This window comes from Perna viridis, chromosome 2, assembly GCF_037379345.1.
Source record: "Perna viridis isolate PV_CMFRI_1.1 ecotype Kerala chromosome 2, ASM3737934v1, whole genome shotgun sequence".
NCBI classification, from domain to species: domain Eukaryota; kingdom Metazoa; phylum Mollusca; class Bivalvia; order Mytilida; family Mytilidae; genus Perna; species Perna viridis.
This window is the reverse complement of record NC_142446.1, coordinates 24,403,546-24,417,098: the sequence shown is the minus strand read 5'-3', so window position 1 is coordinate 24,417,098 and position 13,553 is coordinate 24,403,546. Positions and strand designations below refer to the sequence as shown.

General features: G+C 33.4%; 1 protein-coding gene across 1 annotated transcript in view; it reads left to right on the top strand.

Annotated features, from left to right (window-relative positions):
* LOC148624182 (uncharacterized) overlaps nt 1-13,553 on the top strand; it is a 249,930-nt gene that overhangs the window by 207,271 nt on the left and 29,106 nt on the right. Inside the window, exons 8-9 of the mRNA XM_088571013.1 lie at nt 5,049-5,105; nt 11,807-11,833. Coding sequence (XP_088427139.1) covers nt 5,049-5,105; nt 11,807-11,833 — 84 coding nt within the window. The remainder of the gene's footprint in view (nt 1-5,048; nt 5,106-11,806; nt 11,834-13,553) is intronic.

Below are 13,553 nucleotides of genomic sequence, written 5' to 3'. Positions count from 1 at the left end.
TCTTGATTTACAAACTTGTCCACCATAGTTCTACTCAACTATGGTACATAAATTCAGTATATGTATATTTAAAGATATAAAACGTTAAGCTAGGATTGATCATAGGGTTGGCTACCTAATCTATGAATGAATAAGGAATCAGAAAGAACCAGAGTGAATCATTTTCCGGTTTCAGGGTCAGAACTTGAGTGAAGGTTAAGAGATCTTTATGAAATTTCACTTTTAGATTTCACACAACAAAAGAAAGTTTGATGAATAAAGAAAGAACACTTCAATTCCAAGTGTATGACACGTTCATTTTAGTTATATCATGATTTATTTTATGTCATCATTCGGCTTTATTTACCGTCCATCGTTCGGTCAGGTAATTATTTCAGTCTTCTCTTCTAGAATAGTCAGTTGAACAACGGGTGACATGAAAATTATTTTCTAAAACTGAAGTAACTAATTGTTATTTTAACGTATCAGTATCGACATTTCTGCCTTTTTTAACGTCCCCCTACCTCTCAAGCACAATACTTCGCATAAAGTCGTCCTAGTTAGTAGTGATAAACTACCCCTTGCATACAATAATAATGTAAAAAAGTCAAGTATAAGTTATACATAAATAAAAACATCTCCATTCGTACTGCCTTTTATTTCCAATATTTTACATTTAGTAATAGAACAGTGGTGCCACTTGATATTCAAACAACTATATCCGCTCAGCTACAGCCATTACCCCTGTCTACAACTAATACAGGTAAACTATCTATTGGATCATCTATATGGTACTATATCATATATACTAATGATTATAACCCTAATCGGATATCGAATTGCAATTTCGGTTCAATACAGTCAGATACTTTATAGCACTGCAAGAGATGTAAATAAAGTAATCTTTTTGTATAATTATTTTACCGGCGTATAACAATTTACATTTGCAGTTGTTTGTGGGTAGGAGTATATATCATACATTTCTCTCAAAAAACAGTAAGTGTGATTCAACGAGTTTTCCTGGTACCATTTGATGACTGAGATGTTTGGTAACATGGTGATACCTATAGTTATGGCTTTATTCGTTTCGTAAAATACTGGACTGATCTTTATGAAATTGCACTTTTAGATTTCACACAACAAAAGAAAGTTTGATGAATAAATTGAGATTCTGGGCAATAACTAAAAAAACATTCCATCTGATTCAAACAAAACTTTGGGACTTTGTTACATACCAGGTAAATGCAAACCCTGTGGATTTTAGGAAATTTCTTTCAAGGTCACAATCCTAAAATACTTAGATTTTTTCTGAAAAAAATTATGTCTGGGAGGATAACTTTTAAAGTTTACCTCTGATTCAAACCAAACATTAGGATATTGATACTTGCCAGATAAGTGGGATACATTTTGATTTGGGAAAAGTCAAGGTTAAGTCAGTGTTCTATCATTTTTCAGAAATTAAGGTTTCCTCGGGGAAAAATTTATATAAAATCAACTTTCCCACAGTCAATGACTGCTTTCCTAACAAAACAAATCCTTACAGCATATGAAGTTTTCAACTTGCCACAGGAAAGTGTAACTAATTACCTAACTTTCCCTGACCCAAATTTTACCTGCCTTGGGTAACGGGAAATAGGAATCCTAGAACACTGTAATTATGCTAAAAAATTTACGCTTTTGCATTCGGTATAAATGGGTTAATTTTGAGAATCCAATAAAATGTGTGCTTCATATTTTTGGTAGAGGATCTTGACTTTTCTAAAGTGTGCATTTGAGGGTGCATGGGATATTGTAAGCATGCTCACTTAGCTATATTTTTTTTAATTTTTAGTTTTAGGAACCCTCCTATCTTAAATTTTGCCAAATTGAAAAAAAAATGGAAAATGCTGAATTTTATTTTATCTCCTTAAACCTAGTGTTTTTATGCAGAAATTATTATTTTAGTTTATAACTGATTTTATACTATTTTATTATAGTATGTTGTCAAAATAAATTTGATCTTGACAAGGTTGGTATTGAAATAAAATTGTAAAATACAAAATTAGCAAAGTAACAATGCTGCTTTTACAGTTGTGATAGATTCCAGATTAAGTTTATTTTCATTGGTATTTAGATTATAACAAATCAGAATTCGCGAAGTGAACCATAAAGGGACTCACGTTTTTATTCTTTACATGAAGCAGACAGACGTGATTGGTTGCCCAAAAATAATGACTTTGTAAATGTTCAAAAAAATTTTTCTACCTTGTCAAAATATAACAACAGAAGTAACGATACTTTCTTATACCAATCAATTCAATGCACAAACCACTTACTACAACTGCTCTGAACATTTATGTTTACGCCGCAAAAAAGTAAGTTTATAACAACTTGTAGACAGTAAATAGCAAATACAACAGTGTATTATATTGTATTATACAACTTCTTGATCAAAGCCCCTCTCCTTTTCTAATATTCTCGATCAGCCCCTGCCCTGGACAATAATGTTTCCTTTGAACTATTATTCTATTACAACTATATTACCATTGTGTCTTATTCATATGGCTACTAAAACTGGAGTCTTTTTGAGAGGTAAAAAAGTCTTCTTAACTGAAAACTGAAATATCACACATACACACAATCAATTCACCTATCATTTTTCAAATCTCTATAGGTTAATTGTATTGTTTGCCATTTACATTTTTTATATGATCTATGAAAGGATAATAAAGTATTATTACATGTTCAATTGGAATATGGTAAAAAATTACTGAAAAATGACATTGAGAGGGGCCCAAAATCTCTCATGATTCATAAGTTTACCAATTTTAATTGCTATCTGATATTTGAATGATATATATTGCACTGAACTCCAATAATATTTGGTAAAGTTTCATTTAATTTACATTTATAAATATAATATACTTTTTTGCAATGAAAAACAATAAATTTAGCAAAGGTAATTTCTTGATATAACCAAGGAGAATGTTAACTTAATTAAGAGTACAATTCACAAAATAATAACTTAATCTTATTATGAAAAAATTTCCAGAACTGATGAGTCACTCTACAACTATAAAATAAATGTTCTACTGTTTCCTCATCAGTTTTACAGAAGATGCATAACTTGGATTCCTGAAGTTTTATACAAAAACTATTTGTTGGAATAATTCTATGTAAAAATTATACTGAAAGTTGTATGGTAGGAATCTACATGTTTTTTCACATTAACAAAATATTCAGACCAATCAACTATTTCAATATCTAAACTTTCTTCCCATTTCAAAATTTTTTGTAAAGATAAATTCATAATCTTATTAATCTGTAGGAATATTTGCAAGTAGACTATAATATCATTAAAAGTTGGCATATCCTAGATTTTGTTGCATTTGGCAGAAATGCAGAATCCCTTGACTGCTTGTCAGTGACGTCATATAAGCGATGAACACATCCAACGACAGTAAATCTTCCACATTATTATCAGTGTAAGGCTTTACTCCCTGTAAACAGACAAAACATGCCTCCAAAAGTCATTTTTTTATTTTTGGAACAATATCTTTTAACTTGTCTTTTTTCAGATAAATCAGTCGCTCTCTTCCTTAGGGTTTTAACAATTTTAAAAGAATTTTCTGCCAACTACCTTCTGTGTTGGAAAGAAATCGCTTTATCCAGCTAGGTGAATGACTCTAGACGAATCATTTGTAGTCCTCCCTGGTTTATTTTACCAATAAGAGTGCTATGTTTTATTTTATCTGGTTTATTACTCCATATGAAGCTATAGAACATCAGGTTTATCTCCCTTACCCTTTTCCATTAAGATTGGGTAAAACAGTTAACAGATGTACTAATTTAGGAAGTGCAAGGGACTTGACAACAGTAATCTTGCCCAATAGTGTCAGTTTTCGATGCTGCCAACTTTCTGATATACCTGCTAATTCCTTTTTTTTTTCTTTGCATAGTTCAGTTCGGTCATACTCTCCAAATCTAGTGAAAAATCAATTCCCAACAATTTGAAATTTGAAAGAGACCTATTTAAGTTTTTATCTGGGCAAAGTTTTAAATTTTAATAACTCATGATTCCCACCCGAACAGCACAAGTTTTGGATGCATTCATCCTTAAACCAGACACATCACTAAAATGATCTAAACAGTCAAGTGATTGCTTCAAAGAAGTTTCACTTCCATATAGCATAAGAAAAGTATCATCAACATATTGACTGAATAAAGACTGTGTTTTCTTCTAAGACCCCCCTTATATTGGGGTTTGATTTTATCTTCATGGCCAACAATTCTACACCTAATAGAAAAAGAAAAGAAGACAATGGGTCTCCTTGTCTACAACCTCGTTGTAATTGAAAAAAATCAGACAAATATTCATTATTTATCACAGCTTGATGCTTCACTATAAAATATTTCAAATCATTTACAAATAGATGGACCAAAATTAAAACTTTTCAAAGTTTTTTCCAAAAAATACCATTCAAAAGAATCAAGGGCCTTTCCAAAATCTATCATTAACAACAGTCCTTCTTGATTGTTCTCTTCCAGATGGTGCATTAAGTCATATAATAGGCGTATATTCTCACCAATAAAAAAGATTTATCTGTGGTCAAATTTTCATTTTAATCTGTTAAGTTATTGCCCCTTTTTGACATTTTTTTTTTGCTACTTTCAGCTCACCTTATGCCATCACTGGCGTCCATCGTCGTTCCATGGGAACCTGATATTTTTTATGGAAAATCTAGAGATGGGGATCTGATTGCTTTGAGGTTATACCATAAGGTGCCAAACGCCAAAAGGAAGGTTGGGATTGATTTTGAGGTCTTGTCTGAAACCATTTAGGAACAAGGGGCCAAAAAGTAACCACTTCATTTCCAGTCAATTCTTATCCTGTTTCAGATGTTTAACCATAATCACAATCAATTCAAATCTGTATTAAGATTGAATGGTGAATCCATACTTGGCCCAGCTGTTCAGGGTTCAACTTCTGCAGTTGTATGAAGCTGCACCCTGCCAAGCATTTTATTGTGTTTGAACAAATATCCTGTACATGTACATATTTTGACAAATAACACTGTTTTTTATTACAGAAATAAGTGGAGTTTATGTTTCTATGGTGATAGTTATGATTTTGTTTATCCTGATAGGTAAGTGACTTAGTCTGTTTGGCACAAAATTGGTGGAATTGTTGTCATATCTCTGCAAAGTATTGATTGATATGTTAATGCTGTCATATGTCTGTATTATATCTCCTTCAGTCAGTAACATTTATTGTTTGAGCACAAAATTCTTATATAATGGTACATACTTACCATATAATGTATCAGGTAAATCTAGGAACCTTTACATTTGAACTTTTACACTACCTGGTGTTGCCAAGCATCACTTTTGCCCCTTTACATATTAATTCAAATCTGACTATTTAGGAACTCTAAAAAAGGAAAGGTCATATGCCATATCAGAATGGAGATACAGATCATGTGCATGTATGTTATAATTGATAAACATTTCATAAAGGTTTTGATTTGAACAAGCAGTACATTTATAGAAAGGCATTTGTAGGCCAACACAAAGTAATTGTCAATTTAAAGAGGGAAATAAAGAAAAGGGAATTTTAAAATTGAATGTGTGTGTGATGACTAGTCCTCTGTAGTAGGTACTAATTAACTAAGTTAAGCCTCATTCACTCTAAATAATAAAATAATTCCACTACACATGTCATTTTATACATCCAGTCAACCAAGTTGTAGAGTGTATTATTTTTTTGGAATGGTCTGTTTGTTATCCCTATGTAAATTCCTTGATACTGCCCTCATTTACTGCCATTACTTATAATAGTACATAGGGGTCAGACAGTAGTTTTTCACATATATCTCCAAAACCGTTAGGTTTACCGGAAGCCAAATTCTGACAGGAGTAAAAGTGTTCAGCATGATGAGATCTATCTGTGGTCAAATTTTCATTTTGATATGTTAAGCCATGTTGGAGTTTTTGCCCTTTTTCGACTTTCTTTTGCTATTTTGAATGTTATTTCTTTCAAAAATCTTCTCCTCTGAAACTACTAGACTGACAGGTTTTAAGCTTGGCATGTTTGTTTCTTAGGGTGTTCTGCACAAAATGACTGTTGGGATTTTTGATCCATGAAAAAACATGGCCACCATTACTAAAAATAAAACAGGGGTCAGATGGCAGTTTTTACAAATAACTCAAAAACTGTTGCCTTAGCTAATTTCTGGCTGGGTGTTCGGGTAATATTGTTCAGCATCTTTTTGCATGTGCAACTTCTCAAAATACATTGCACAGCATTCAGTAAAAGTTTGCATATATGTTCCCTAGGGTATCCCATACAAAATGACTGTTGGGATTGTAGATTCATGAATAAAACATGGCTGCAGTTACTAAAAATAGAAAATAGGACTTAGAAGGGAGATTTTTTGCAAAAAACTCAAAAACCGTTGCCTTTAGCAAATTCCTGGCAAAAGGGTAATATTGTTCTGCATCATGAGATGGACCTATGCTGAAATTTTTAAAACAATTTGTCAACTGACGTAGGAGTTAGGGCCCATGAAACAGTTTTTTTTGCATTTTTTTGCATGTGCAACTTTGAAAATCTTCTTCTCTAAAACCATTTAAGATCATTGGATGAAAATAAGCATAATAGTTCTTTAGTGTATTGTGCTCAAAATGACTTCTGATTTTTAATCCATGAATAGATATGGCTGCCTATACAAAAAATGGAACTTAGGGGTTGGAAGACAGGTTTTTGAAAATAATTCAAAAATTGTTGCCTTTAGCAAAATTCTGGTGCAGATCATGAAAATGCTATTAAAAGCATTTCCTGCATTTGACAATTTAGTTGATTTTAACTTAGCCTGTCTAATTCCTCAAGTTTTTCAAATAAGCAAATGGTTAACCAGGTGAGTGATTCAGGCTCTTTTGAGCCTCTAGTTAATGTAATTACTTGACCAATTGGAACCAAACTTGGTTTGAATGTTCCTTGGGGTATCTTGTATAGAACTTTTGTGGGGATTTTTGATCTGTCAAAAAACATGGCTACTGTTACTAAAAATAGAACATAGGGGTCAGACAATAGTTTTTCACAAGTATCTCCAAAACAGTTGGGTTTAGCAAAATTATTTCTATAGCTGAAATGACCCTTATTATAAGGCCTTCAAAAGTCATCGGGGATCAAAATTGTCAGGTGACTCCTGTAAGAGTTATTGTCCTTGAAAGATGAAAAATGACTTCTTTTTTTTTTACAGTTTTCTACCAATATCTTGAATACTATAACAGAAAGAAATTTTCTGTCACTGAAATGATCCTTATGACAGTCCTTCCAAAGTCTTCTTGAGTCCAAATTGTTGGACAACTTGTTAAATTTATTGCCCTTGAAAGACAAACTTTAACCAGGTGAGTGATTCAGGCTCCTGGGAGCGTCTTGTATTTAAATTAAACCAATTTGAATTTATCGCTATTTTTTCTCTGTTGACTCTAACGTTAATAACAAAAGGGAAGAGCCTGAATCGCTCATCTGGCAAACCATGCCCTGTCAATTAAGGTAATAAAAGTATCATGTTTTGTTGCCATGTTTTAATGAGCAACTGGCAGGGCAGAGGTTTCTAGAAAAGCAGAGGACACTTATCCTACTGGTGCACCTGGTCCATGCTCCCAGTTTTTAATGGCGCCGGAGTTGCTCATTTATTTTTGTGACTTTGTATGTATTATTTTGGTTATGTTATGTTCTTTGTTGTGTATTTGTTTTCCATGTCTGGTCTTATGATTACATACTTTAAATTTCTTCTAGAATCTTGGTTCCCGTACATATTTGTTCCAATTGATAACATCAAAAGTCTTTCAATATTGTATTTGCTATGAACCAGTCTACTAAAATACATTACACACATTGTCCATAACTTTGATTTATTGAGATATTACCAATTTCTTGTGGTTGGAGGCAGTGAAAATATTGAAAGATATTCCAATTTAATTATTTTATTTTTTTTATTTTTTTGAGCTCACCTGGAGTAAAGGTCCCTGGGAGCTTATGATCTGTTGTCTGTAAACTCTTCACAGTTCGCTCAACTATATAGAAATACCTTGACAAATTTTAAGCAAACTTGGTAGATTTAAGAGTCTCTAAAAAAATTCCACATTTCGTTCCGCTTGATTAAACAAGATGTCCAATCAAATTTCTGATTGACCAAATTTCGAAGGTCAACCCCTCTGAAATCAGGTGCCAATGTTTTGAAACTTGACAGAGTGAATGCCCTGAATGCTGTCTACACACAATCCAGTTTTTGTGTGGCTCAGGTGGCTTGGTGGCTGCAACCAATCAAAGTTGCAATCAAAACCCTATGGGGAAACATATATGTTTTATACCTATATGTAACTAGGTAGAAATAATAAAGAGACAAATCAAAGATGTGATTAAATTTTTGTTCTGCTTTATCAAACATGATGACTGCCAGAGGCTATAAAATCCTCTTTATGAAAGTTCGTAATTTAGAAAAAAATTACCATCTTACGAACAGTCCTGTTCTAAGTAAAAAGTATCTTAGGGAAATAGAGGAGTACTGGATATGCAGACTAGGTACTGCAATACCTAATGAATGCAAAAGTATAGGAAACCTTTCAAGCCTATTTAACAATAGCATAAATGTGATGAATTTATTTGACAAAACTCAAATATGGGAAAGGAGTCATTGCCATCGTCACTATACATCACCTAAGTTGCATGATGTCTCAAAAGATGATCTCCTTCCTTTCATACAAAGACTTCTTGGACTTTATCACATTAGAACCAAACTCTATTCTATACCTTTCACTCTACTACACTCCCTTTACAAAGCAAGTCTTGACACTCCTGTTTCTGACCCCACCTCATCATTATACTTACTTGTTGCCATCATTTTAGATATTGGTTTTCACAGACTCTTTAAACCAGTTTGTGTGAAAAGTCAAGATGAAGAAAAACAATCATTTCTTCCACTACCATTTGTCAACAAAGGTATAGATGCAATTAATTTGGCTAACATCCTCAAACAAAAACATTGTCTACTATACATGACGAATATTGTTTCTGTCTGCAAAATGTTTTAAATTCAATGTTTATTATCAGAGGTAGACGTAGAAAATAATAGCGGTGATAAGACCTATACTGCACAATTTGTTCCCATTGGAATGCCAACCGTTTGTTGGAAAACACGTTCACCATACTGGACAAATATGTTGTCAATTAAAAATTCCAGCATTTTATAAACAACTTCCTCTGTATATATGGAAAATGAATTGAAATTATTTCTTACAAAGTATGAGGAATCTCTACCAAGAACTATATATTTGTATCTAGGTGTACCATCTTTCTTGGAAAAACAGCATGTATAATGTATAATGTTTTTAAGTCAGGATTTTAACTGAGTATGAGGAATAGAAGTATACAGTGTTGAAAAATCATAGGTTTTAATGCTTTTATATTCAGATAATAGACTTGAACTGATTGTCTCCAAAAGAGCTTTCGAATTTTTCAGGGTCCACATTGAATTAATACCACTATGGGAGTAACAATTGTTGTGGTAGGACTGCAGACCCTCTTTGACAGTTGTGAGTATAGAAGTTAAAAGTTTTGAAAGAGGTTTGGTGGTACATTTTGCAGATCCAGCTAAATCACAATCATCATCCTTGGTAGAGAGACCAAAAGAGGATAACACAGATTTATGATATTCCACAATCTCTTCTTTGGAGAGTGTGGTAGCAGGATAGGTCTTATCACTGCTGATATTTTCTACGTCAACCTCAGATAATGAACATTGGATGTAAAACATTTTGCAGACAAAAGCAATGTTAGGCTTAGTCTGCTGGTACGACAACTTATTTGGCATGTATAGTAGACAACGTTTTTGCTACATCGGGGTCTTTGAAAACTGATGTAGCCTTGGCACTCATTGACCTACTTAAAACTTTCATTAATTTCAAAATTAAAGATCTCACAGCCTTTAACCACTCTGACAGAGAATCAATGTCTTCTTCTTCTCATTTTATCCATTTTCTTGTATAGTCCTCGACGGCATCTTATTCAGGGTTCGACGTTAACTTTTATATTCACTTGTCCAGTCGGGCAAGTGACATATGTGATTCACTTGCCCGAAATATTGAAATACTTGCCCGGAACTTTGTGTCACTATATAGTGTTTAAACCAGAAACTCTTGTTTAATAAGACATGGATGGCAAGAAACTGTTCAACTATAATGCAGATGACAGTGCAGATCATGCCATTTTCAGAATCAACAATGCCATCAAAGTCTTTCAGCCATCCATCATTAAACCCACGTTTTCGTTTTAATTCATAGTCAGCTTTTGTATTTTTCTGTGGAATTTTGGGGACCCCAGTTACCCCAAAACAGTCAAGTGTCCCCTGCTTGGCCATGCTTACTCCCTCGACACTTGGGGAGAACTGATTAATTGCAAGCCAAATAAATCGAAAAGCCGTCATATTTTTTGCGGGAATAAGGGGTAAAACAAGAAGCAAAGAAATTACAAGTATTCATGTGAGGAGTTTTTATTTCACATCTTTAGTTTAACAAATGGACAACAATAACTATCTTCAATAGAATTTTATTTCTCTTTTCTTTCATATTTTCAAAGTTTTCGATACAGATTTCTTACAGTTTTCCAAAGTAAGAAATTCCATAAATAAATCGCGATGTTCAATTGGAAAACGAAAATAGATGTACAATTGGACGCATCCGATTGGTCGACATTAATATCATATGATCTATTTTTGGCAAAGGGAAAATCAGAAAACTATCCAATGATAATCTAGGTCAGCAAGGTCGGGAAGAACGGCGAACTATACAGAAGTAATTTTCGATGTTTTTGAGCTGCGATGATCAGAAATAATGTAATTTGGGCACATATTTTTTTCTCTTGCCCAGTCGGGCAACTTTGATGTCGTTTTTACTTGCCCAGACCGGCGATTTACTTACCCCGGGAAATCGGGCAACCGTTAATGTCGAACCCTGCATAAGAACTTTAAACTTATAATTCCAATTTATGGAGCGTGGTTCATGATACTTGGGACTTTTAGAAAGAATAGTACACAGAGATTCATTTTCGATGATGGTTAAATCTCCCGTAGCGACGTGACCAGATGAACCTTTTTTAAATGGAGAGCTTTTGCAAGAACAGTCAGGTAGTTTAGCCTTGAAGTCCTCAATCTCGAGGTTCTGCAATAGCCTTCTATAATTGAAAATTCTGGACGCAATGGATGAAGTACAGGAATATGAAATAACTGGTATGGATTTGTCTTTGAAATATGGGGGATTTTGTTGGTAATGTGTTTGTGATGGAGGATGTTAGCCAAATTAATTGCATTTATAACATTGTTGGCAAACAGTAGTGGAAGAAATGATTGTTTTTCTTCATCTTGACTTTTCACACAAAATGGTTTAAAGAGTGTGGAAACCAATATCCAAAATGATAGCAACAACTCTGTATTATGATGAGGTGGGGCTCGGAAACAGGAGTGTCAAGACTTGTTTTGTAAAGGGAGTGTAGTACAGTGAGAGGTATAGAATAAAGTTTGGTTTTAATGTGATGAAGTGCAAGAGGTTTTTGTATGAAAGGAAGGAGACCATCTATGGAGACATCATTTAACTTAGGTGACGTATAGTAGCGATGGCCATGACACCTTTCCCGTCTTAGATTTTTCTTTGTACTGTTTGTAAATACTTCATTATGGGTGAAACTATTGTTATACATGTACCTACAAATTTTATATTACTATCATCAATACTTTATTTCATTTAATTAACCATTTGTGTAGCTAATATGTGTATTTGTATTTTTTAGTGATTTTACTGCTCTTCAGGTTTCGAGGTAAGTTGAACAAGCTCTATGTACCTGGTATCTCATCAACATTTTGATAAAGAAACACAAACATATAATAATCTCATTTATTTACGTGAATGCATAAAAATAGTTTGAAAGATGTTATAATTGTCTTTGCAATTTAGCCTCTAGAACTATCGAAATCTTGTAAAATGTTTACTGGTAAAGATTGTGTCGTGAGCAAGAATGAGTATATACTTGCATTTTGAGGCCATATAATGTTATAGTCAGCTTATAAACTTTCGGGGTTTTTTTTTTGTGCCACAACTGGATCCTGATAAAAACTTCATTAAAAGGTTCCAGGCCTAAAAAGGAGAGTTGGTATTGATTTTGGCTCCAACCATTTAGGAATCATTTTGATTAAAAGGACCAAGACCAAATTAATGATACATGCATATAACTCAATATTAGTGTAATGATCTCTATGATTTAGTACTACAATATTGACATCACTAGGGTAAGTCTTAGATTGACTTGGGGTTATGACCTTAATCTTAGGTGTTGAAGAGGTTACCAAACTAAAGCATGAGTAAACAGGTTCCATTTCACAAAAGGAATGTAGTGATTGATTTTTTTTTGGACTACATGTATTACTAATTGTCTGAAAAGATCCATGTAAGCTTATGCCACCGCTTTGTGATTTCTTGGTGCAATCCCTTAATCTATAAGTTCATGAACAATTACTTGTGATCAAATTTGATTTTGAGGATGTAATGTCCAGGACCTTTGTATATTTCAAATTAAAAGTTCACCTGATGTAAACCAAAGGTCCTAATTAAATATTCAGTGTAATGTATTGAATGTCCATGACCTGTGCTAATGAAGTTTGAATAACCAAGAGTAAGAAATTAAAGGTGCCAGAAGGCCATGTGAGCTATTGCCATCACTTAGCGTCAATCATTGTCGTTCACAATTTTTATATGACTGCAAAAAATTTGCAGTCCTTAGACACTTCCACGTCCACTCAATTACTTGAGTATAAGTGTATAGATCTTTTTGAAATTATGCCACAAGGTGCCATGTCACAAAAGTTATCATGATTAAATAAAGATTGCATTTTACTTTTTCGGAATCATCTCATGAAGAATATTTCGAATGAAATAGCACTCATCAAGTCCATCAACTAAAGATAATGCTTCAGCTGCAAGGGTACTTTTTACTAGTCTCCTTATTTTCTTTGCAGACCATGCTATTGGACACAATTTGCCGTTCTTATTTTGGATTTAAATGATATACCCTCCTGCATTTGACAATTGATCTGACAAGTTATCATAAGAAGCATCAGAGTATAGCATTATTTTTTTATCTTTAAGATTTCTAAGACAAGGAAACATCATTTTATATGTATTGTTCTTAGCTTTCTGGATGACGTTGTTGAATTTTTTCAAAAGCTTGATATTATTTGAATTGGATACATTTGCAAGATCCAGTACATCAAACGACAGGTCTGGTCTAGACTGTTTGGCTAGCCATTGTAATTGACCAACAGTTTCCTGGAACACTTGAGTTTTATATTGACCGTCACAGTATCGCTATAAGCACCAGCTAAAACTAGCAAAGCAACACAGCCTCTGGGACTCCATTTATGCTCCACACATCATCAATGGTGGACTCGAGTGGTCTATTAGCCACCACTCTGCAGTATTGTAGAACTGCCTAATTTTGGTCTTGTAATCTGATGCTTAAGTAACATTTATCACTTTAAAAA